This window comes from Ptychodera flava, chromosome 8 (genome assembly GCF_041260155.1).
Source record: "Ptychodera flava strain L36383 chromosome 8, AS_Pfla_20210202, whole genome shotgun sequence".
Classification (NCBI taxonomy): domain Eukaryota; kingdom Metazoa; phylum Hemichordata; class Enteropneusta; family Ptychoderidae; genus Ptychodera; species Ptychodera flava.
In genome coordinates, this window is record NC_091935.1 from 28895448 (window position 1) to 28918335 (window position 22888).

At 36.4% G+C, this 22888-nt stretch overlaps 1 protein-coding gene across 9 annotated transcripts in view; it reads right to left on the reverse strand.

The window, feature by feature from the left end:
* Window positions 1-11953: 11953 nt before the first annotated feature.
* Window positions 11954-22888, reverse strand: part of LOC139138965 (ELAV-like protein 4) — a 31676-nt gene continuing 20741 nt past the window's right edge. For 4 of the 9 annotated variants that reach the window (XM_070707614.1, XM_070707612.1, XM_070707615.1 and 1 more), the window contains 5 exons: window positions 17760-17863; window positions 16622-16775; window positions 14889-14936; window positions 13981-14206; window positions 11954-13100 (listed from right to left, as the gene is read on the reverse strand). In XM_070707614.1, the coding sequence (XP_070563715.1) occupies window positions 12758-13100; window positions 13981-14206; window positions 14889-14936; window positions 16622-16775; window positions 17760-17863 (875 nt within the window). In that variant the 3' untranslated portion in view covers window positions 11954-12757. The remainder of the gene's footprint in view (window positions 13101-13980; window positions 14207-14888; window positions 14937-16621; window positions 16776-17759; window positions 17864-22888) is intronic. The other 5 variants (XM_070707617.1, XM_070707619.1, XM_070707618.1 and 2 more) reach the window with 3 other exon arrangements.

Consider the following 22888-nt stretch of genomic DNA (forward strand, 5'->3'; position numbering starts at 1 on the left):
GTTTCCGGGAAATCTGTGTTCTGATTGGTCGACAAAGACTTCTTTATTGTCCTGTTTTGAATACATGCAAAAAATCCTTTTCAGGGAATTGGAATTTTATTGACAAAATGGAAAGTACTTACTTATTAACAGGCTGAAATGTGCTTGAGTGACATTTGTACATTTAAGAAGAAAAAATTACTGAGGGGCAGCAGACTTTTTTCAAAAGGCATGAAATACATATAGAAATAAAATCATGTCTGGGATATAAGACGCCGATGAGGGCTTGTAAATTAAATCAACTAGACTTTTAATGGTGACTTTCTTTGTGTACAATGAAAACAAAACAATAGTAACTGCTCTCTTCGGGAAAAATTTATGAAATCTAATATTTTAATGTGTTGAAAATGTCAGCTCTCTTTCAAAACAGCACCTATTGAAACTCTTGGCAGTTAACAAAGTCTAAGCCAGGTCCTGGAGTAGATTTTTAAAGTAGCTCTCGAAAGAAAGAGAAAGTTTGGAGAATCGTAAATGGCCAGTGATCTTAGCCACAAGTAGATTGTTCAGGGCATGCAGCTGGTATAAGCTTTCACTACGAGCAGTGCAAGTAGTTTTCTTTATATTCAATGTCCAAGTATCAAAAGAACACCTCACAAATGTGTGGAGAGCTCTTGTATTCACTGCTAAATGCACCCACCTAGACAAAGAGATACAGTCAGTCTAATGGTCTATACTCATAGGGGATATTGCGTTCCAGAGTGAAGTCTGTCATTAGTCCACATTAATATCAATTTTTCTTTCTCTTCTAAAATGTCACTTGCTGCAGGAACCCACTAAGGGAATGAAAAAAAAAGTATGTGTGAATTGCACTGGAAACTTGCTATGACCCTGACAACATTGTACCAATGAGGTAGTACACACTTTCATATTCACCAGGTAGATAGGACAACAGCATGCATTGATCCTCACCAATCTTTTCCTGTTTTTTATCTCAAAAGTGGTTAAAAAAGTGACATATCCCCACATTCTTCACATTTGATGATGCTAGTTGTTTTTTTTCTTGCTGTGTGTTGTAAGGTCTGAAGTGTATAGGTTATGTGTCTCATGTGAGAGCTCAAACTGTGGACAGATTGACTGTACAGAGTACAGCCCACATTAGATGACAAACTGGGCACAACACAGCATGGGGTTTTGAGTAATTTTGCTCTTTCTAGTCTGTTCCTTTTTGGGATGGGAAGTAAGCCAGTACTCTAAGTGCTGCGTTATTACCTGGCTAAATTACGACTGAGATTGCTTCAATTCACTCCACCCATTAATCAATTTCGCAGAGAATGGAAAGACAGGAAAACATGCAAGGATTGCCGTCTGAGGAGGAAAATCGGGAAACTCAGGTGGAAAAGAACATGTTACCACTGCAAGCTCCACAGAATTTCTGATTACGTTTTTTTAGTTTCAATTTGTTCACCGGGCATCACAGAAAATTGCACTATTTTTTCAGTTAATTTGCAGTGAAAGAAGTCATGTAAGGGACTTTGTACATAGTGCGTATCTGCATCTTGTATGATTCAATTACATCATAGTTTTCTCCGGTCAATCTTCCACTTTCTGTACTCTTTAACAACCTAGCTCTTTCCAGATGCAACTCACCCGGCAAAGCAAGCTGTCAACGCCTCATAGCCAAATTTCACTCATGTAAGGTCTGAGTGATCTAGAGAAGGGTTATACTGGGGACAAATATTGGTGGCGGTCTAAAAACTTGACATGCGCCTGTATGAATGTAAAATTTCACATTTGACCAAATTTATTTAACCCTTTGAGTGCCAAAGTCAACTTTTGTTGCCTTTACAGAAATTAACATAGCCAGCAACTTTTTTCAGATCTAAACAATTTTTTCAAGATTTTACCCAAAATTTTGGTCAAAAATTACAGCCATTGAAAGGTTATGTCCATTTGATCCAAAATTATCACAAAATTAAAGAAAAATTCATAAAACCAGGTAAAATGTTGTACTGAATTTTTGGTGGGAAAATCAAAGCACTCAAAGGGTTAAAAAAAATAAATGTGATGGCCCCTATGATTTTATGCGAATAGTTGCTCTTCTTGGCTGAACATTCTTCAAGCATGGTCATGTTGAGGCATATATACATCAAAAATTGTACTCATAACCCTTCTACCGTCAACGTTAATTATAATCATCTTCATTTTTTGTAACTTGCTTGACCATTGTGTAATGAAAAAGAAGTAAGTAGTTTTGATTTGAGATATATGGCGAATTGGATGCTCCAAAGTAGGTATTACTAAACTTTCCTCAAAAAAAGAAAAGAAGAATTATGTATTTTTAGCTGCCTCATAGCAAACCCTGTTTTGCATGCTGATGCCAAGGGCATATGTTTCTTTTTATAAGCAAAGCCCTCAGAAGATATGAAATTAGGCACTTTTTTAAAGTTAATTCCTGTAAAAAGTCAACAAAATAATAGTGTATTGCCCAATTATCTGGATACATACTGAACAAATCATTTATTATGTTAACATCATGAACGTCTTTGTAAGGAAAGAAACTGAGTCTTGTGTTTAGGAAATATCAAGTGTTGACAGGATTTGTAGCTTATTTTCATTGCAGCTAGAATTTGAGAATAAAATCAAGATAGTGCAAAATTTACATTAGCAGAAAAAGGTGTTATTTCTGGATAGTTAAAGTCAGTATCCAAATTTGTTGATGTAAATTTTCTGTGGGATTTGAAGCTATATGATTTTATACAGTATCTGCCATACTCATTGCCGTGAAATAGACCACAGAAAGCACCCATTCCTAGTTGGCAGTATTTTCTTTGAAAAATTCACTCCAAACAAAAAGAGAAACCTGTGACTTGGTGCAAATGTGTAAAATTTATGCAAATTCATTGTACTTTAATCCCAGAAACCAGTAGTTGTTATGCTGTCATGACAACCATGGGAATGATTTAAGAAGAGTGTAATGAACTTGTTCTGCTCGGCTCTGAAAGCAATTTCCCAGTAATATCCCTGCTGTCGCTTAGGTCAGCTTTGAGACAGTAATTTATTTACAGATTCCGTCAATATTGGTTGTCGATAACTTTCTTTCAAGTCAATGTGAGGTGAAATTTCATGGCTGTTTACTGACTTCTAATAGCATCAATTGTAAGTTTATTGGAAATTGTACTACGCTGTATTACATGTGCCCTTACAACCTGTCCAAAACAACTATATAAGGCTTAACAAGACAAAAAACTCGTCACAGAGATAAGCCACTGTAAATGAAAGTCTTATCCAACTGCTCATTTCCACCTGACATTTATCTTCAATGGTTGAGACGGCTAAGACTTTTTTAATTAACCCTTTCTCCACCATGGTTTGGCCCAAACCTATTGTTGTCGATGCTGACTTTGGACCTGTCTGTATGCGACTGGGGTGAACAGCTAGATCAATATGTGATATGGATGAGGGAAAATAAGAAAGGGTTAATTGTTGTAGGGATCATGGAATAATATTGACTATCAACAGGTGCAACAAAACTTATTTGTTTTTGCATATCATATTCAAAGGGTAGAGGTGTGTATTTCAATTCATAAAGTGTTGATTCATTTCAAAAGCCTAGGGTGCTATTGAAAAATTGGGAATCTACGTGAATTTTTTCCGAAATTAGCAATTTTGTAGGTGTACTGATCCAAGATGAAATAGACATCACGAATGAACAAATTTGTTTTTTTAGATTTCTGTAACCCATAACATGCTGACGGGCAAAAATGAACAAAATCAAAGAATTCTGTGTAGAAAGTCATGGCAGTTTATTATTGTCGTATCCATTGTTGAGCAATGAATGCAAGTTTCATTTTGTATCTAAAACCATGTTCATGAGAAAACGCCAGTTATCCAACTTTGTTGTCTTCTCAATATTTTATTGTCAATATGAACTGTAATGTACGCACTTAAAACAATAGGCAGTTTGAAAACGATCATCAAATTAAAACTGACATCATGAGCTATACTCATTTCCTCCTTTGTCATTTTTCAAGTCTGAGTTTCTTCATGTTTGGGACTAGAGAACATTTACTGTGGAACCAAAGGCAGTCTGAATGAATAATTTAGTTTTCAAGTTATCAGGGGTGCAGATAAATGCTGGTTGCAAGCAAATTTTCAAACAGCTGACTACTTTGCCGAAATATCAGTCTACTTTTTCTCAAAAAAAAACACTGGTACACCTTGAGAACTGTGACAATTTGCTACATCCTCCCTGTGGTAGAAATCAGTGCTTGTCTGGGGTGCTTTAAATGACGAACGAATATAAACATACCCCCCTAAGATAATGTTGAATTCTGCTACAACTTGGGCCCAATTTTCTTCAGTCTCGTCGGAACACTTCTTCCCATCCTTCCCACTCCATTACTCCACTTAAATGAATTTAGCAGTGAACTTTGAAATTTTGCCATACATGTGCACCCCTGTGTGAGACAACAGTAACCTTCCAAGGAACAACAGTTGACAAATTTACCATGTGCATGCATGTACAGTTGCATGTTGTTGGAAACATACTTTGATGGCACAATCTAAGACGTCATATACCCTACCAAGAGAGCATTCAAAAGTTGCTCACAATTGAAATCAATTTTAGATGAAATATTCCCGAAGACTACCTTTCCTTGAACTAGCCGTAGATGAAAAAAAGCTAGGCCATCCATCTATCTACCTTGCAGTCACAGATCCCAAAGCCAGTAACTCATATAACTAATTATGATTATGATACAAAGATACTACATATTGCTTAATCTATGCTTTAGGAAGAGAAGATTATACTTTAAAATAGGGTGATTATTTTTAATATTCTCCCTACGTGAAATCTTCAGTGTTGAAGTAAGAGTTAAATATCTTGATGGAAATTAATATATGTGGTGGAAATATTTATTGTTCATAGTTGGGAGCAAAATTTCATAGATGGACTGGTCAGGGAAAGTTGTCTTCCCTAAAACTTGAAGCAAGTTTCAATAAAAATGTAGATTTTTTCTTATTGTTATTGTTGTTTTTGTTTTCTTCCCTTAATCTTGAAACAAAAGTTTTTGAGAAAAATGTAAAATTTTCTTAGCCCATCCAATCCTAGTTTTTAATAAAAAGAATAGAAGTGTAAATGCGTGATCAAACAGTTAAAGTGAGGAATTAAACAAAAATTTTTTTAGAAAAGGATGAAGGAAGCATTTGCTCTTAATAATATATGGAGAAAACATTTCCTTTAATATATGAGGGAAAATCATATTGAAAACCTATGACAAGATTTAGACTTAAAAAACTTTTATCATTAATAACTACCAAAAATGAATGTGGAAAAACCTTACAACATGATTTTGATTCTTGGATTCAATCAGGCGGCATTTTTCTCTCAAAGGGGTTTCCAAAAGTTAGTATATCTTAGACGAAATGAATTTAATTCTGTGTTTCATCACGTTTCGTGAATTATATCAAGAAGGGAGATACAACAACATAACCTCCTGCTGTTATGGATGGACAGACATCACAACCTATGGTGGTTAATATAAAATTGCAATCACCATCACTGATATTTTCATCGGAAGACACTGACTTATTTTTAAATATTTCAACCCCATAACGTGATTGCTGTTCCAAAACGAATTTCCAACCAAAGCTGCTAGTTTGCTAGGGCAGTCATCAACCACATCACATGCCTTTTCTTTCATAACTGCTGCAATTTTTGAAATTTTAATTTCACTTTTTCAAGGAATTCATATAAAATATGAAGTCATGATGTTATTAGTTGCTACCAGTGAAAGAAATACCAGGCCCTGTGTACTTTTTCTGAAAATACAAGATCGTGTATTTTCAAAATGAGCATTAATAAATTTTTAATTGGACAGATAAAATTGCTCAATGAAATAAATGATAGTTTTGATAATTTGTATAGTGGTTTGTAAATCATACTACAAGTTGAACTACAATACGATTATTTCTCTCACAACTTTATGTATTAATTAAAAGGACAATCCTTTGATTTTTTTTCTCTATTTATATCAACGGCAAGTTCTTGCATGTTGGAACATCTACTATTGTCCACACAGCCGTGGCATCTCTATGGATGAAAAGCAGCTGTTTACAATTGAACTTTTTAATGATTTAGTAAATTTGAGGCATAAAGATCTTTTAATTCATAAGAATATTTGAATATTGCTAATGGTAAAATTTTCATTTTTTTACTCCTGGTTAATGTCAAGCTTTAAGAGAAATATGGACAGTTACGTACAAATGCCAAAACATTCACTTAGATTTATCTTCTTAGTTTTAGTGACCATTGTACAGGAGATAAGAATCATCATATATATAAGTTGTTGCCCAAAAGAATGAACAGCTAACAGTTGTATTCCTCCACTTTTATACATTTTAAACGTTTTCAATAGTTGTCATCTGGTCAAACTGTTTAATACCAAGGCCCATCCATTTTCCTGTGGGTGCAGGTTCCCAATCTCATTGTAACAAATGGGACTGAATGATGGAAGAGTCGACATACAGTGTCATAATATTGATATGCCTTCCAGAAAATAATCCTATCTGAACTGTTCTATTGGAAAGCTATATCATCCCATATTGTCAGTTGTATTATTTTCAGCTGCAGATGGGTAATAGCTGGTGGCTGGGAGAAAAATAGCCCAAGATATGGAGAGGGCTTGTAGAAAATTCATCATAAATTTATAAAGTGAAATTTGTCTTTCCTTTCCGGCATAAAATTTGTAGCATAGTTCCACAATGCATATGCTGTTCATTCATCAAATGGTCGGAACAACTGGAATGTTCCTGTCCTTACAGTGGATTGTGAAGGTGCAGCCATTTATCAAAGGAGAAGTAGATCACCAGCTGCTTCGTTGAAGAATGACCGTAGCTCGCAATTTTACATATCTATGACCAGCATCGCAGTCACGTTTGTCTTCACTGACATTGTGTCCCAATTAACTTCATGATTTACCATAACAGGGAAAAAAGTGTATTGGCAAGTCAGACTTGGCACACAAAGTAATCAAGAAATCAGGCATTTATTGAATTAATTGGCAATTTCCTCTCTTACGACAATGGCAATCTCTGATATTTTCTTTTCAATTTCTTCCATTATGTATATTTTATAAGGGATCATGTTTGAACTACGACAAAGGGGAGCTTGGGCAGTCAACAGAAGTCTATAAAAACAAGATAGGAAGGTTGAACTTTGAAAAATGTGGTGACCAAAGTTGTACACTCAGGAGCATATCTGAGTGCTTTTCATGTTCTCTTCAGAATCAACATATTATGGGGAAAAAAACAAGATAAACACTTCAGAAACTTCATGACTTTTTCAATTCTTTTTAAGAACTGTGAATAGGGACGTCTTGTGCATCAGACTGTGAAAGGCAAACTGAAAAACAGACTGCAGACCAACAACAATGGAAGCCATCTGAAGGACCCTGCCAGTCTATGCCTTTCATATACATGTAGAACCAGTCAATAGGTTATATAGAGACATTTTTCATCCTCACTTTACCTTTGCAGATCTTTGTTGAGACTGTCAACCAGCCGGCTGTTGACCTGTGTCAAGGAAAAGGCTATTCTTCCATACAGTTTACAATACAATGCTTCAGTGCGCTATTACGGAATCAAAAATCTTATTTCAAAATTTGAAAATTTGGGCCCAACGGAAAATTTTTTAAATCCAGGTTCTAACAAAAAAATCCCCAATGAACCACGACTGAATTATGAACCTTAATCAGCAAGGTCTAAAAAGTCTTGAGAACTGATTCAATATAAAAAAAATTCATTTATGAAAGACAACATTATTGCTGTCGACAAGAACATGAAATCTTCCAGTAGTTGTTTACTTCGTGATCATTTTCTGCCGATAGACTATGAATTGGATGTATTACGGTCTATGAATTCCTCAGCCAATCTGGTTGTCACTGAAACTGTTAAACACATTGTGTAACCTGTCTATTAAGTACAAATTTCTCCTTTCAGTCCGGTTGCCATGGTGAGCAATTAAGCGTATTTGCAAATAAAGAACCCCATTAGGTTAAGAACCGTGCTGCAATGTGTCACATAGCAGCAGTGCGGTTTCCTTGGGCACAACCGTTCTACTCTTCTCCTTGGAACAGAATGTCATAATTTAATATTTCTGTTTTCCCAGTCTTTGGTGTGATCATCCAAATGCAGATTGACAGTGCAGAAGTGTTTTTGTGTCATTCACCACAGATCACCATCCAGTTTTCTACGCCTGGAGGCTCTGTAGTGGTGCAGCTTTACGTCACATCGGGAACCCTTTGAAGCAGAGACAGGCATAATTTTTACATGCTGTATTATGCTACATCCCCAAGAGTGCAATCACGTCCATTGCCAGACAGCTGTATGGAGAGCGAATGGTACAGAACAGTCAAAAATGCAGAAATTCCATTTTTATGTATTTTATTAAGGTATTTTGACATGTAAAAAGTACAAATGTAGGAGCAATGGTAAGAACTATCTCAGAAGTGCAAGGAAGATTTAGCAAAAAACCAAGTGCAGAGAAATATACTCATTCCAACATGTTTTTCTTTTTAATAGCAAGCTACTGAGAAGAGCATTGGATTTTTACTCCCACTACTCAGTCCAGCAGCGAAGTGTAGTCTTTGTAACTTGCATGCATTTTTTGTTACCTGGGAGGATTTTACCTTGGTTTTGTTACAAAACCTTCCAGAGTTTGAACTCCCTCAGCAGTTTTTTCACAGCCTATACTTGGACATGCAATGTGGTCTGATCAACAGCAAGGCATCATGGGTAGCAAACAGGTTTCCCCCCAACCCTCCCTTTCCCCACTCCAGCCATACTGGTATATTCCACCCCCAAGACGGCAGCCGCTTGCCGAACCTTCTGCAACAATCCCCACAGTGAAAAATACATTGCATGTATGTGGGGAAGGTGCCGAAAATATTGCACATGGAAAAACCCATACAGTCTTCCTTCCTGTGGAGTCTTTTTTATGCCCATAAATTTTCCATGCAAATCCTGAGGAAATCTTCCATATCTTTTGCCCTTCAGGACCAAACATTGAAGCCCGAGGAGACATCCCACCCCAACCCCACAATCTCTCATTCAACTTCCACAGGAAGAAAGGACTGCATTGGCAGTCTTCTAGCACCTGCATTTTTTTGCACCACCTACCTAGCAAGTCTTCTAACCTGTCCACTGCCTACGCAAATCTAACTTCAACTTTTCAGCTGCGGTTTTATCAATCTGCTCATCTCAAAGCCTTATCTCCTTTCAAAAAAGCGGTCTGCAAACTCCACCCACCCACATACCTACCTACCCGCCTGCCTGCCTGCCTGAGATGTGGTAAAACAACCAGGCTCAACAAGTTTGTTTTTTCCCTTACCCTGGATGAAGTCGAAAAATAGTGATTAAGTACATGCGTGTAAACCTTGTATGCTTTCTTCTCTTTTAAGGTTATTCTATCTTTTTATTTTTATTAAGTTTTGTTCCAGAGTTCCTTCCTCGATTACAAGTCTGTGAGGTAAATCTGTATTGCAAGTCTGTACGACTTTGTAAACCATCCCTCTGCACTGGATGTATGAACTGCTACAAATCCTGTCACTGATTTCCAAGATTTTGAAAGACCAAAAACTGAAATCAATCTCTTTCTGAGATCAGACACATCCCAGTGGCAGTGGTAGGGTAATCTCACGGATTTTGAAATCAAAATAATCTATTTTTAGTTGGACAAGTGGCAGTGTCAGCTCTCTTGATTCTTAGACTTTGTACTCATCGTTGATGAAAAATGTTTTTTACTGGAACCGAACTTTGAATTTACCTATTCTATGCAATAAATTAACAAATTCATAGGAGAAATTTGTAATATATTAATTTTTTAGAATTGTTTAACTTAAGCTTCATGTCAAATAAGTTATATCTAGTCTAGTCGTTTCAACAGCAATCTGATTAGAACAGAAACTGTTTTATTAATTCCATTATATACAGATATTTCTTGGATCTGCATGTACCAAACTGTAACCAAATTTTGGTAGAATTGTCAGTAAATCAGCAGCACTTTGTATAGAAGTAGTAATTTTTTGAGTTATCAAACGTTTCATGTACAGTTAATCACTCATTCTAGGGTGATCAGCAAGATACGTGGCTATGCAAATTTTGTACAATTGCATCAATTTGCCTCAAAATGGATCATAAATCTATATTCCCCCGCTCATTCTTGCAAGGCATGTGGAATACAAACTATGGAATTAGCAAGCAGAGTCTGCAGTCTCTGGAGACACTACCAAATGGATGGGAGCGCCGACCACACAGCTGAGCCCAAACGACCAAAAAATTAGCAATCCACATCACAACTGAATCATAGACTACCTACACAAACTGAACTGAATTAATTTATACATTACGAATCTCAGCCTCACTCATCTCAGCCTGAATTTAACTTGGCTTTGCTACTCCTGTAGATTATCTCAACATTAATTCTGACAGATTAGCAGTTTTCTTCTTCAAAAGCTTGAGCTTGCTTGCTTAGAATTTCCTGGCTGATAAACTCCGTACTTTTTTGTCATTTACTAAAAGTAATATTAAGGACAACTTACATTATTTGGTTTCTTATACTAATCAGCTGGCTAGCTGTTTACTTCTACTTTTTTATAATTGAAAATTAAATCCGTGAAAATGCAGCCTTAAAGAACCGGTACATTAATAATTATTTTTTAAACATGGCAAGAGTAAAGTAGATGGAATGAATGAATGAATGATTGAATAAATAAACAATTAAATGAATAAAACTCACGAAAATTTCAACATGCAATCTTTGTTTTACAGAAACATCACAGAACGGACAAATTTCTACAACAGAAATTTTTTTTTTGCCTTGTTTGGTTTTTGGAGCAGCATAGGAGCTGTCACGCGTAACACTGACTAGACTCAATTGAACTTGAATTTGTTTTCTACGATCTAATATTTCAACGAGCTGAGGAATCTGAAACTTGTAGACGTCTTCAGTTTCCCTGCAATAAGCGTTGCAACTTCTACAATATATACCAAACTATAGTTTACAGAAGCAAAATTCCTTTGTATATACAAGACTTGTGACCATAGATATACATATATAAACATGCAGGTCTTGAGGTTCTGTGTCGGAAGAGCAGTTTTTCCTTCATTTCTGATTTCTACGAACATTATGGGCTGGTGTGTCTTTTTAAGTACATCTCTAAATTTGTACAAAATATGTCTTCCTTTTTTTGGTGTGAAAAGTCTGTACTTTTAAAAATGGCTCTATGCAAATTTTCATCATCAAAATGATCTATTCTAAAGTTTCCCACTTGTTTTTCTCTTGAAGATTGGCAGGAAGAGTATTGTGAGAACCCATCAGCTAACGATAGGTTTATATCTACTATTTGGTTTTTGCATTCGTCCATGGAAAGACATGTGATTTTTAAAAGCCCAGTGGACACCAAACATCCAATATGCATAATCCCCAAATACAATATGCAAATCGCACCTCTGTATTTTGCTATATAGCACAATTAAACACCTGATATAAAAATAGAAATGCATGTTTATAGTCTCCACTGGGCTTGGTAATTGCAATAAAAATCTTTTTTTCTTTTTTTTAATAATCTCCCTTATTCCCCTTGCACCAATGTTGTAATATTAACAAATTTCATATTCTTTTATTTTTCACTTTCCAAACCTGAAATTCGACCAAACCAAGGCCCCCCTTTTCAGTTTTTAATTGGTGTGGTGATGGTGGTTGGTGGTGATGAGAAATCAATATGAAAATGCGCAGCGTAATCAACGAAACTGAAACGTAGGAAGGAAATCATAAATGATGGTAAAAAAAGATGAGAGGAGGAAGGTGTTAGTATCTGTGGTGGTGATGGTACCTCTCCCTGTTGTAGACCTCAGAAACGAACAAAATGCCAAAATGCGGAACAGAAAATAAAAAAAAACACAAAGCAACTCAAAGTTCTTCGGCACAGATCAAATAAAATTTAATACTTTTGTCCCAAGGAAACAAAAGCTCTAAAAGAGTGCACTTCTCTGACTATGGACTCTAAGTTTTGTAGAATAACCAGGAAACAAGATTTTGAGATTTCTATCTCTTTTGCCTAACGTCTAATGAGCTTAGCCAACACAAAATCACAAGCCAGTATACAACGTAACATGATACATGCAAAAAATCCACAAATAAATTTAAAAGTTAGTAATAATAATAATGTAATGCTAAAGTGAAAAAAACTTCCTTGAAGTTTTGTCTCTATGAGTCGGAAAAAAACTTCATATCATGTAGATTATTCTCAATCCTAAACGTGTGACACTCTCAAAAAACAGTTTATCTTAAAGTGCAAAGTTAAGACTTGGAAAATCAAGTAAATGCTAAATTCCTTGAAAAATCAGCAAAGTTTCTCAAAATTACTTCAAAACATGAAAGAACTTCTATTTTAACTTCCTATATGGAAAATTGTTTGCCATCATTTTCTGTCTGTCAAACTTCTGAAAGCACTCTTTTTAACGCAACAGTTAAATCTTAAAAATCTTAACTGAATATTCACAACTGGGGCACAAATTAAAATTTTTTTCTTTTCCTTTTTTCAATATTTTCGCTCAGAATTTCTCTGGCCACATAAAATCCTCATAGGATGCTTTTTTCTTTATAAAGAAAAAATTTTTGTATTTGCACTGAGACATCTCATAGTCTATTATCTTTGTTTCAGCAACAAAGTTACTTAGTCTCGATGGAGCAGTTTGTGGTTGGTTGCTTGGTCGCTATTTAAATCTTGTGTTTGTTGGTTTTAAATGAGACTTGTAGAATACGACTGCCCAGCGAATAGCCGTTTAGATTAGCAATTGCCACAACAGCCTCGTCATAGTTGGTCATGGTAACAAAGCCAAAGCCTTTACACTTGTTTGTGCTGAAGTCGCGCATCACTTTAACATTGGTGACTGCACCAAAGGGGCCGAACAGCTGCCACAGCAGGCTTTCCTCGGTTTCAGGGGACAGATTGTAGACGAAGATGCACCATCCCTGGCCATTGTTGCTTATGCTGTTCATCCCGACGTTGCCTAGGAGCTCGCCTCCCATCGGAGAGTATCTATTGTAAGGCAAAATATAACTAAATATAAATAAACAAACAAAAAAACAAAAGGAGACAACCAAAAGCAGAAGTGTAACTAACTGAGATACTACTGACAGGTAAGTGAAGTAGGAACTGTAGAGGAAAAAAAGCAAAGAAAACCCTTCACAAGGTGGGAAAGGGGAGGGGCTTTTTCGTAAAGTCAAAACAAGGGGCCCCTAAAAGAATGGTTGATAACGTTCTGGGATAAGGGGATTCGGTTATTCATCGTTATTAGATTAGTGGTTACTTGAAAACAAAAAAGACAAATATTGTGTGTATATGGTAAAATCAAATCTAAGCCATCTCCTGAAATGTAGAATTTCTCTATGCTTTGAATGCCAACCCAGACTTCCAGAAGGGAATAAAGTCAAATTTCAGCGGTTTCTCATTTATAAGTTTGACAGGGAAAGTGTAATGACTGCCCTAAGCATATTACCAACTTTCGCGGCTATTTCCTGTTAAATACATCACATGACATTTTCTCTGAATAGTTAGCACAGTTGCCCCCTGCAAGTTCTATATCCTGGCATCACGATCAATGTACGACTTTGTTCATAGCCCAAACAGAAACTACATATTCATGAAACGCAAAACACACAGCCATACATACGTGCACACTTTTCCACCTTCCAAACTGCATTTTATTATACATACAGCAAGCTCATTACCAGGTGTATGTTTGACACAGAATACAAAAGGTTCCATGATCTCACAGTTCAGTAGGAAGGGGCGGATGTTTAACTTATGAGTTGCTCGGAGCGGGGAAAATCTCAGAACTGGAGGGGAGAGAGACTGATAATATGCTTGCTATTATTTTGTTCATATTATCTGGGATAGAATTTGCAAGGAACCAGTTGAATTATAGGATATTTCTTACCTGAAGTTACGCGTTTGATGATGTAGTGGGCCTGGGTATCTTCTGGTAGGAGACGCTAAGTAGGCTTGTTGCAGTGCTTTAGCATGGTTTTGGCTAGGATTGTTGGCAAACTTCACTGTGATTGGGTCAATTGCTCCGTTTGGAATTTTACCATTGAATCTCTTGATGGCTTCCTCTGCTTCGATGCGTCTGTCAAACCGTATGAAACCTACACCTCGTGAAAGACCTGAAAAAAAGACAAAAATTACCATGGGTAAGAGTTTTAACAATTTTTACTTTGTTCAGTTCATTCATATATTATACCATCAAGCTGTGTGTTTGAGGGAGGGAGTGATGATGTGTTATCCTTACAACCCAACAAAAAGTGCATCATTGTTATCACGTGGAGACAATGTGGTCACCGACATTGGGCTACGTTCCGGATCTCCAAGATGGGAGAAAAGTAAAAACAATTATAAAATAAACAAAAATAAATCATACCAAACTTAGGAAATCCACCACCATATTACTGTGTCATGCGGGAAAGTTAACCAATTCTCAACCCTTTATTCTGGGGAAAACTATGGTTACACTAGACATTAAATATCAGTTCCCACTGGAGTGTTATGTCTATTAGAATGTACTATCAAGCTACACTGTCAGTGACTTGTTAGTGTCCAAGTTGTTACGGAGATGGAATTTGTTGCCTAGCAACTGCATCCTGATGTCATTAAGGGTAAAGCATCTTCCAGACACCTGCCATCTGTCCCGTTTGATCAATGATCAATCCATGTGGAGACAGATTAGGTCACAGTATAGGCTTACACATACGAGTGCATAAACATTTATGTTTTGTTCCCCCGTCCAGAATTCAATAGATTCCAAGCAACTCTGTTAAAAGGCTTGTCAAAGTATATAGGATTTCTCACCGGTATTGGATGCAGAGTCATGCTTTTCAATTCCAAGTTTTCCTTTTTCTGGAAGAATTATAAAAAAATATTACATATGTACATGCATGTCGACATGTACAGTTTCCATAATTATACTTCATGTTAAATGCTTCAAAATGCTATGACCATTAATCCCAATCATATAATTTTCCCAAATGATATTTCAAAAATTATTATTCATCCTTTTCGTGTTTTAAGGAAAAGGCCAAACAGAAAATGTTTCTTGCGCCCATGTTGGTCAATGTTTCCCCAAGTATTATCATAGGCTTCAAAATGCAACAGCAAAGACTGAAGATTTGGGTTTGTTCATCCCAAGAGATGAAAATCTTTTATACTAGTTTTGATTATTCTGTTGAGCCCACTTGTAAGAGAAATACTACAAACATGAGTGAACATTCTTCAAAGCATGTATTTGTAGGTCCTTGGACAAGAAACAAATTTTGATCACATGGAAAAATATTTTAAGGTATTCATTTTGTGCGACAGAAATGACAGTATCTGGAGATGCCAAAATACTTTCTGCTGCAGTTGTCCAGGTTAAATTTGGAATGTCTCCATATCAACTTCTTTACTTTGCAGTTAAAAAGAGTCCCACTCAAAATTCGTATCATGTAAATTTCCATTTTTGTATGGTTTATTACTGGTCTCTTCAAATTCTTTGGGAGCAAAAAATTTGTTTGAGCTCCTTTAAAGACGTGCTGGATATAGATAACCCCACTTTCAGCAGTCACAGCATGGTGGTGTAGGAAATAAAATATTTAAAAGACTAAGTGGAATAATCGACATACATAAAAAAAAATAACCACATTTCCAACAAAATTTCATGATCATTTGAAGGAAATTTTATCATAATCGTGTCAGCTCATGTAAAAATGAAAAATTTAAAAATAATTTGCATTTCCTACCAGTGCCAAGCTTTCTGCCTTGGTATGTTATTTCGACTTAATACAAAGGAAGACTATATTTGACATTTATTAAAAACTCCCTTGCCAAATACATTTGAGATTCCTTCTTTGTTTCTGTCTCAGACTATTTACATGATTACCAAAGGGATGAAAGCACTTGCCAGTTGTTTAATGAAGTCAGTATGACAAGACTGTTAGTCATATCACACTGTTTTGTAAAAGAGTTAATTCGAAACACTATTGGCATTCAGCCAAACGCTACCACCTGTCAACTTCCAGGGTGTGAAAGACTACCATCTTTCTCCATTCCTGTCTTTCTCATCATCTTCACTCATTACCATAAATAATTCAGAGACAGGTTTTTGAAATGGGAATTTCATTTTTAAAATGCCCTGAAGCAAAAAATTTTGAGCGTCATCACTCCAGTCCGCGCAAAGAAATCACTTTGCATTCCTGATAAAACTGAATCCCATATACAAAGTCATTGCTAATCTTCTATCTTCTTAACGTCACTGATCTCAGACTTTGTGGAAAAACTCTGGAATATTTGATAAAATTAATTCTTACAAACAAAAAGTAATACTTTAATTTCTGCCACTCTTTGTGCAAATAACAAGAGACTGTAAAAAATGATGACAACATAAGAAACTAATGTCCAGTTTAAATAAAATAATTGTCGAAAAATCTCTTGAATTTACTTGCACGGATAAAACAAAACAAATCATCTGAATCATGGATGCACAGAGACATAAATAACACGACTAAAAAACACGACTTTGCAAAATCAAAAAGGCACAGAAATCTTACCGGTTACTGAGTCACAAAGGATCCTTGACGTGATAATGCGCCCAACAGGTTCAAACATTTCTTCCAAATCTTTTTGAGTCATATTTTTTGGCAGTCCACAAACATAAAGATTGGCATCCTTGATAGCCTGACTACTTGGGCGAGCATGTGATACCTGCACAATTAAGAGAATAAAAATAATCTGTATGGGTGGAAAATACTCAAACACGTGAACTGGACCCATCATTTACCACTTTCCAATTTCTTTCGGACAACTCTGATCTTGCAAAACTGGAATACTCATTATAGGAAAAAGTAACTCCCCCTTCCCAGTGGGCACAATTTATGTCATTTTTGTGTAAATCTGGGAAGTCCATACCAGTATTATACATCTGGAAACATGATGAAAGGACTGACAAAACCTCTTCAATGAATTTTATAGAAGATTCGGTGAGGAGTAACAAAGTTCTGGTATCTATAAGACGTATATGCAGTCAGGGTAATGGCTGCTTGACCACCCCTTTCACTACCATGGTTTGGCCCAAAACCATTATTACCAATGGTGATTGCTGACCTGTTTACAGGGAGCTAGGGGTGAACACTGCAAGTCTGGGGTTATGTTTTACAATAGTCATATAACTCTAACATGGAAGTCACTATGGCATTTTACATTCTCTTGACATCAAAATATCCGCAGAGAAACTGCAAATTCTTTTTTGAAAACCATAGATTTTCCCGGAAATAAAATTACAGGGTATCTTAATTAGGGAAAAGCAACTTTGGTAATAGGACGAGTGACTTAAACAATAAATTGACATTTCTCACAAGACGGTTAAGGTAGACTAGCTTCAAGATAAATGCAGCAGAATTCTTCGAACTGCACTTGAGCTCATTGATAATTAGAACAGGACAGCCCCCATAGGACATTTGATGTGGGTTGAGAAGGCCTATATACTGTACAAAGTTTCAGATATCTTAAATCCAATTTTTAGAACATTGGTTCCTGGCTATTTACGTTAACCATCGAAGTCGTCGACTACACCAGTACATTTGATGCAGCTATTTCAAAACCACTTTTTTAAGCCATAACTACCTGCTGACAAAGTTCGCTGTCACAACAAAATCCTTAAAATCTTCCTTTTTGTACTGATTCACTTACCTTTATTGTCTTGGCTTGTAACCGTAAACCATTGAGGGTATTAATGGCTTTCTCTGCATCTGACGCTTTGGTATAGTTCACAAAAGCATACCCCAAACTTTGACCTGTCAAAGAAAAACATACAACTTTGAATTCATGTGTGATTGAAATTTTTGAAAAAATATTGTATCCAATAATTTACTTGTGCAATTTGCTGTTGCACTGAATGGATTTCAGAGAATACAAATATCTGGACATTAAGCACATGTGAAGATGGAGATAGATCACGGTTTGATAGCCAGTAAAGAGACCAGATTGATTGCCTGAGTTTATGTGCTCCTACTGACCTTATAGCAGAATCGAAACAAGAAAGGTTTCATTTTTACCACTTTTCCCTCATAACCCTTCTACCACAAACCCTTCGTATATCAGTCAATCCAATAGACTAAAAAGGATGGTTATCGACCAAAATCTGGCAGTGAAATGGTCAAACTAAACGAAATAAAAAGCCGTCCCTTGCATGACCTTTTATCAAGCTTTTGTTCACAAAAAAAGCATATAAAAGCAAATCTCCTTTCACCTTTTAAGAAAAAGATGCAAACCCCTGACCTGGCAAGTCTGTCTGCCCTGTATGTCAATGCCCTGTCCATGTTAAGTTGTTCGACTTGAGGATGCTCTCCAAAATTGAAACTAAGAAAAGATAAAATTTCACCAGGCTCAAGAGATTTCTGTGGATTCTGGGAAGAAAAGGTTAGAGGAGCAAGCCAATGCCGGTAGGAATTCTTCCATGCAAGGAAATATGAAAAGACGATAGAAACGTTAATATTAACTGCCTATGGAATTTCCAATTTAGAATTCTGGGGCAAATAGACCAATTTTCATGTCTCATTGTTTTGCTGCTGGCTACTTCTGAGCTACAGTACAATTGAGACAGGTAGAGGGATTAGCATACGGGTTAATTTCAGTCGCGACCTATATGTACGTTTTTTATCTGTATTTGACAGAAGATTTATGTAATCCTACAGAGTAGTGATCCAATAGGGAAGGATTCAAACGATTTCATCATTTTGTTTATTGGTGCACAGGCTTCACTACACAGGGAACCAGGACTTCAAGATCTATGCAAGGTCTCAGTGGAACAGCAGATTTCCGATGGGGAATGCGAATATGCCTGTTATTTTGATGGCTTGCTACAACTGCTAGAAAGATGGCCAACAGCTGATGACAGCCGAGGTGTCTCTGGTAAGATGGAATTTTTGTATGGCCATCCTCCTTGGGCTGCAATATCTGGCATATTTTGATTAGTCAACATTTGGGCAACAAACTAGGATATGATAAGGACAGGGGACATTTTATCAGCTGTGCACAATAATTCAACATTTTGGGTTTAAATGCAATTTTTCATACTGGGTGAAACTTGAAAATCAACATCATCAACTACATATTAAGTTTTTAATCTGCGGATCAGCAGCAAAAGAAGAAATATATCAGAGACGACTCTCTTGCAGAGGGCCCCAGGCAACAGATGTGTGCTAATGACCTTTGGACTGTGGAGTTAACTTGTTAAGAAAATCTTCCTTGCATTTCCTCAATGCACTGGTCGGATGCCAATTAGAGGATGACCCCAGGACGACTGGTTAAATGATTCTGCCTGCTCCAAACACAGACATGAAAATATCATTTACAGCAAAATGCCGATATTTATTCTGAGTCAGAAGGAAAACATCAGCCAGGTTAGCTTCATTTCGCAACCGACAAAGTCTTCTTCAACTGTAGTTTCCTCTGCTACAGTGATGGCAGGATCCGAGTTACAATAGCAAGTGCTATTAACTTGTATATGGGCCCCACAGTTAGTTATCAGTTAAATGTTCTCATGTGCACATATGCAAGCAGGTGTAACCGTAGACAGAAACTTAATAACTAGTTGTGCCTGAAATTAAATAATACATTTTTACACAGGAAGGAGTAATTGCTTGAGCTGCTACAAAAACACCCATGTTTTCGTAATGTCAGTTGGATCACCTGCTCTGCGTACAAAGCATATTTTCCACTATTTTCTAGGGACTGTTTGAGGCACAGGATATTTCACACTAACGTCGCTGGATGGTATCCTCTAAAATGAAGTTAATCATGTGCTCTCTTTGCAATGCTCTTCCAAATGCCCCAAGGCTTACAGCCACCAAGAAGCACACTCAAATGACAGTTTAAACCTCAAGGTACTACGCGCCTCAAAACTGAAAGGGGAACTTTTGCTTGAACTTTCCTCAAGGAAAGTTTGAACCATTCTCGCTCAAAATAACGAGTAAAAATCTGGCGTTACCATGCAAAGTTGGTACTTAGAGATACAAATTGCCTGAGATTAACAGATATTTGAAATTCAAAATGAGCATGGTGCATGTGATAAAAAATAAATTGTTTTTCACAAAGCTAAGATGTGATGAAAAACTGATTACTCCAAGAATTTCAAATGAGTCCCCAACAAGCAGTGGATCATATAAACATCGTAAAAAATTGACAGTGAGAATATCTCTCCCAGCAACGCATTCTACCTTACAAGAAATACTGAACAAGTCACCATGGAATATCTCTTATCAGGAAGCTCAATTTTTAATCAATATCATATTGCTTGAAAAAAACGGATCAATACTGCTTAACTCATTTGTTTTACCCCATGGTGGCCAACAACACAAACTGACTGAAAAGGTCTAAACTAAAGAAGAAAATTGGTTTCCTCCCAGTCTGTAAACAAAGAATTTTTCAATCCTTTTGTTAGAGTTCCCATCTTCTATTGTCATTGAACTAGATAATACCCTGGCAGGTTTTATTTCATCTTCCACTCCCATAACATGAATACTAAATACCCATTTAGTTACACAGAATATCAGTGTCAACAACTGCTCCCGACGAAAGTTGTGCATGTATAGCCCACATTGTACTTTGAAAATTATTTTTTGTGCAAAAACTGGATAGTAAATTCAAAGATCACAAACTGCAGATATTTCCGCTAGCTATATGCTGGAAAAAAAATATGAAGAGGTTTGTGACATTAACACGTAAAAGGAGAGTGGTAACCATGGCAACTACATTATCTTGTAATCTAATTGTACACAACATGCTTTGAAGCGAATACTCAATTCAGAAAATGAAAATACATTTTCTTTCTAAAAATGGCTATAACACTAAAATATTCTAGAGATCCTGTAGAATTCTGAATGACAAATACTACCAGTTTTGCTTCCAAAAGTGGTGGATTTCTTAAAAATAGAAAATATACTGTTGTCATGGTTTTTTGAAGGGATTTGGCTAGAAGGTAAGACATTAATCCGAAATGGTGTGTTCGGCTTCGGTAAGCTTGCCATTGTAGTCATATCAGCTAGTTGGAGGCCAACCAAATGCATTTTTACTGAACACTGTGCTATTGTTTATTAGAGATTTGAAAATATAATTTTCAGTCACAATGTGATTAGACTTTGCAATCCATTTGAAATCTTCCTTTCTGCAAATCAACCATGACTTCGACTGCCAGCCAGTTACATCATAGAGACTCCTGGTCATTAAAACAGATGAACTGTGTGAAGTGGCTCGTTTAAGAATTATTTGTAGAAGCATTAAATTCAACATTTGGGGTGGCAAGATATTGATGAAGCTGTGCAGAAAGTGAATTGGTACGACTTGGAGTCTGTTTGAAATTAATTGGGCAAGACAGCGTAGATCTCCAAATCCATCCATAACTTCTCCTTGACTGGTGAACAAATAGATCACTTCAGTTTACTGTATTTACATTTTACTGGCCAGCTCTAGGGTTTTAACAGTAATGGATGCTGGAAAAAAACCTTGTCGATATATTTTGCGGCAAAGAAAAAATAACATGTCAAAAAACCTGTGACAACCATGGAAAATTAAGTATCACAAAATGCGATACAAAAGAGAATTGGGCTTTTGAAAAAGGTACAAAATGATTACATCACAATACAAGTTTACAGCAACGAATTTCTTTTAAACATTCAGTGTATTTCTGAAGTACTGATATTTGATGTTGGCAAGGAATTTAAAAAGCTGGCTGTCAAAATACAAAGTTGCTTAGAGAAAAGACTGTGATTAATGCTGCACTTCATAAACAATAGTTAGGTTCTTAACACCCGTAACAATGCAACAGAACTGGAACTGGCAATTTCAAAACAGTGGTCATAATTTTCATGGGCAAAGGTCACCTCTTGCTATATTGCAGGTCCATAAAGAAAGGATGTCATAGCTATTTTGATTCTTAAATATTGGTAGATTTTCACCACAAGGTAGTACAATTAATGAATTTCATAACTTTCAATTTTTCCTAGGTTTCATGGCTCCTCGTGTACCGAATCGCACACTCACCTTCAATATTTTGTGGTTAGCCAAAGGTATTGGGTTGGATGAGCTCTAACATGTTTGTGATAAACTATAAAAAAATTTTCTTCTGAAGTTCTTATGGTATGAAGTGATGGAAATATATTGTGTCCCCTAAAATCAGGCACAATTCTCCCTCCCCGAAGAGACAGGTAAGTGATCACCTATTATGACGAGCCCTTTTTCTTCATAATACAGCAAGTCACCACAATAATCAAAATTATCAGGGAGGTGAACACCAATTTTCTTCAAGAATGACCTTTGCAAAGTTCAAACCATGACTGACAATATGGTGTCCATTTTTTGTGATGACCTAAAGATTTCATAGCACACACTATCAACATGTACACCTAATTTATTTGCACCAAAGGAAAGAAAATTTAATCACTTGGCCAGGCTGGTTCATGTCAAGTCTGCATAACTATACCTAACACTGATCTGCTATGTGTCGTGGGGTTACGACAAGAAAGTTGCCCCGTTGTTGCAATGTATAGCGGGGTTAGATCAGTTTAAAACATCGCTCTGCAATTACACAGACCCTTGGAATCTCGCACAAATTTAAAAGATGGACTTCTAGTGTTTCCTCTAATCCATGTTCATCTTCCATTTTCGAATGTACTTTGAAATTCTATCACTGTCTCGCACGATGGCATACTCGAGTCGTAGTTTGAAAATTTGACAGGGACCAACAGAAACCGCCTGCAGACTGGAAATTGTCTTCAAATTTTCTGCATTCTATGGGTGTAATCTTGCACTTTGGGATATTG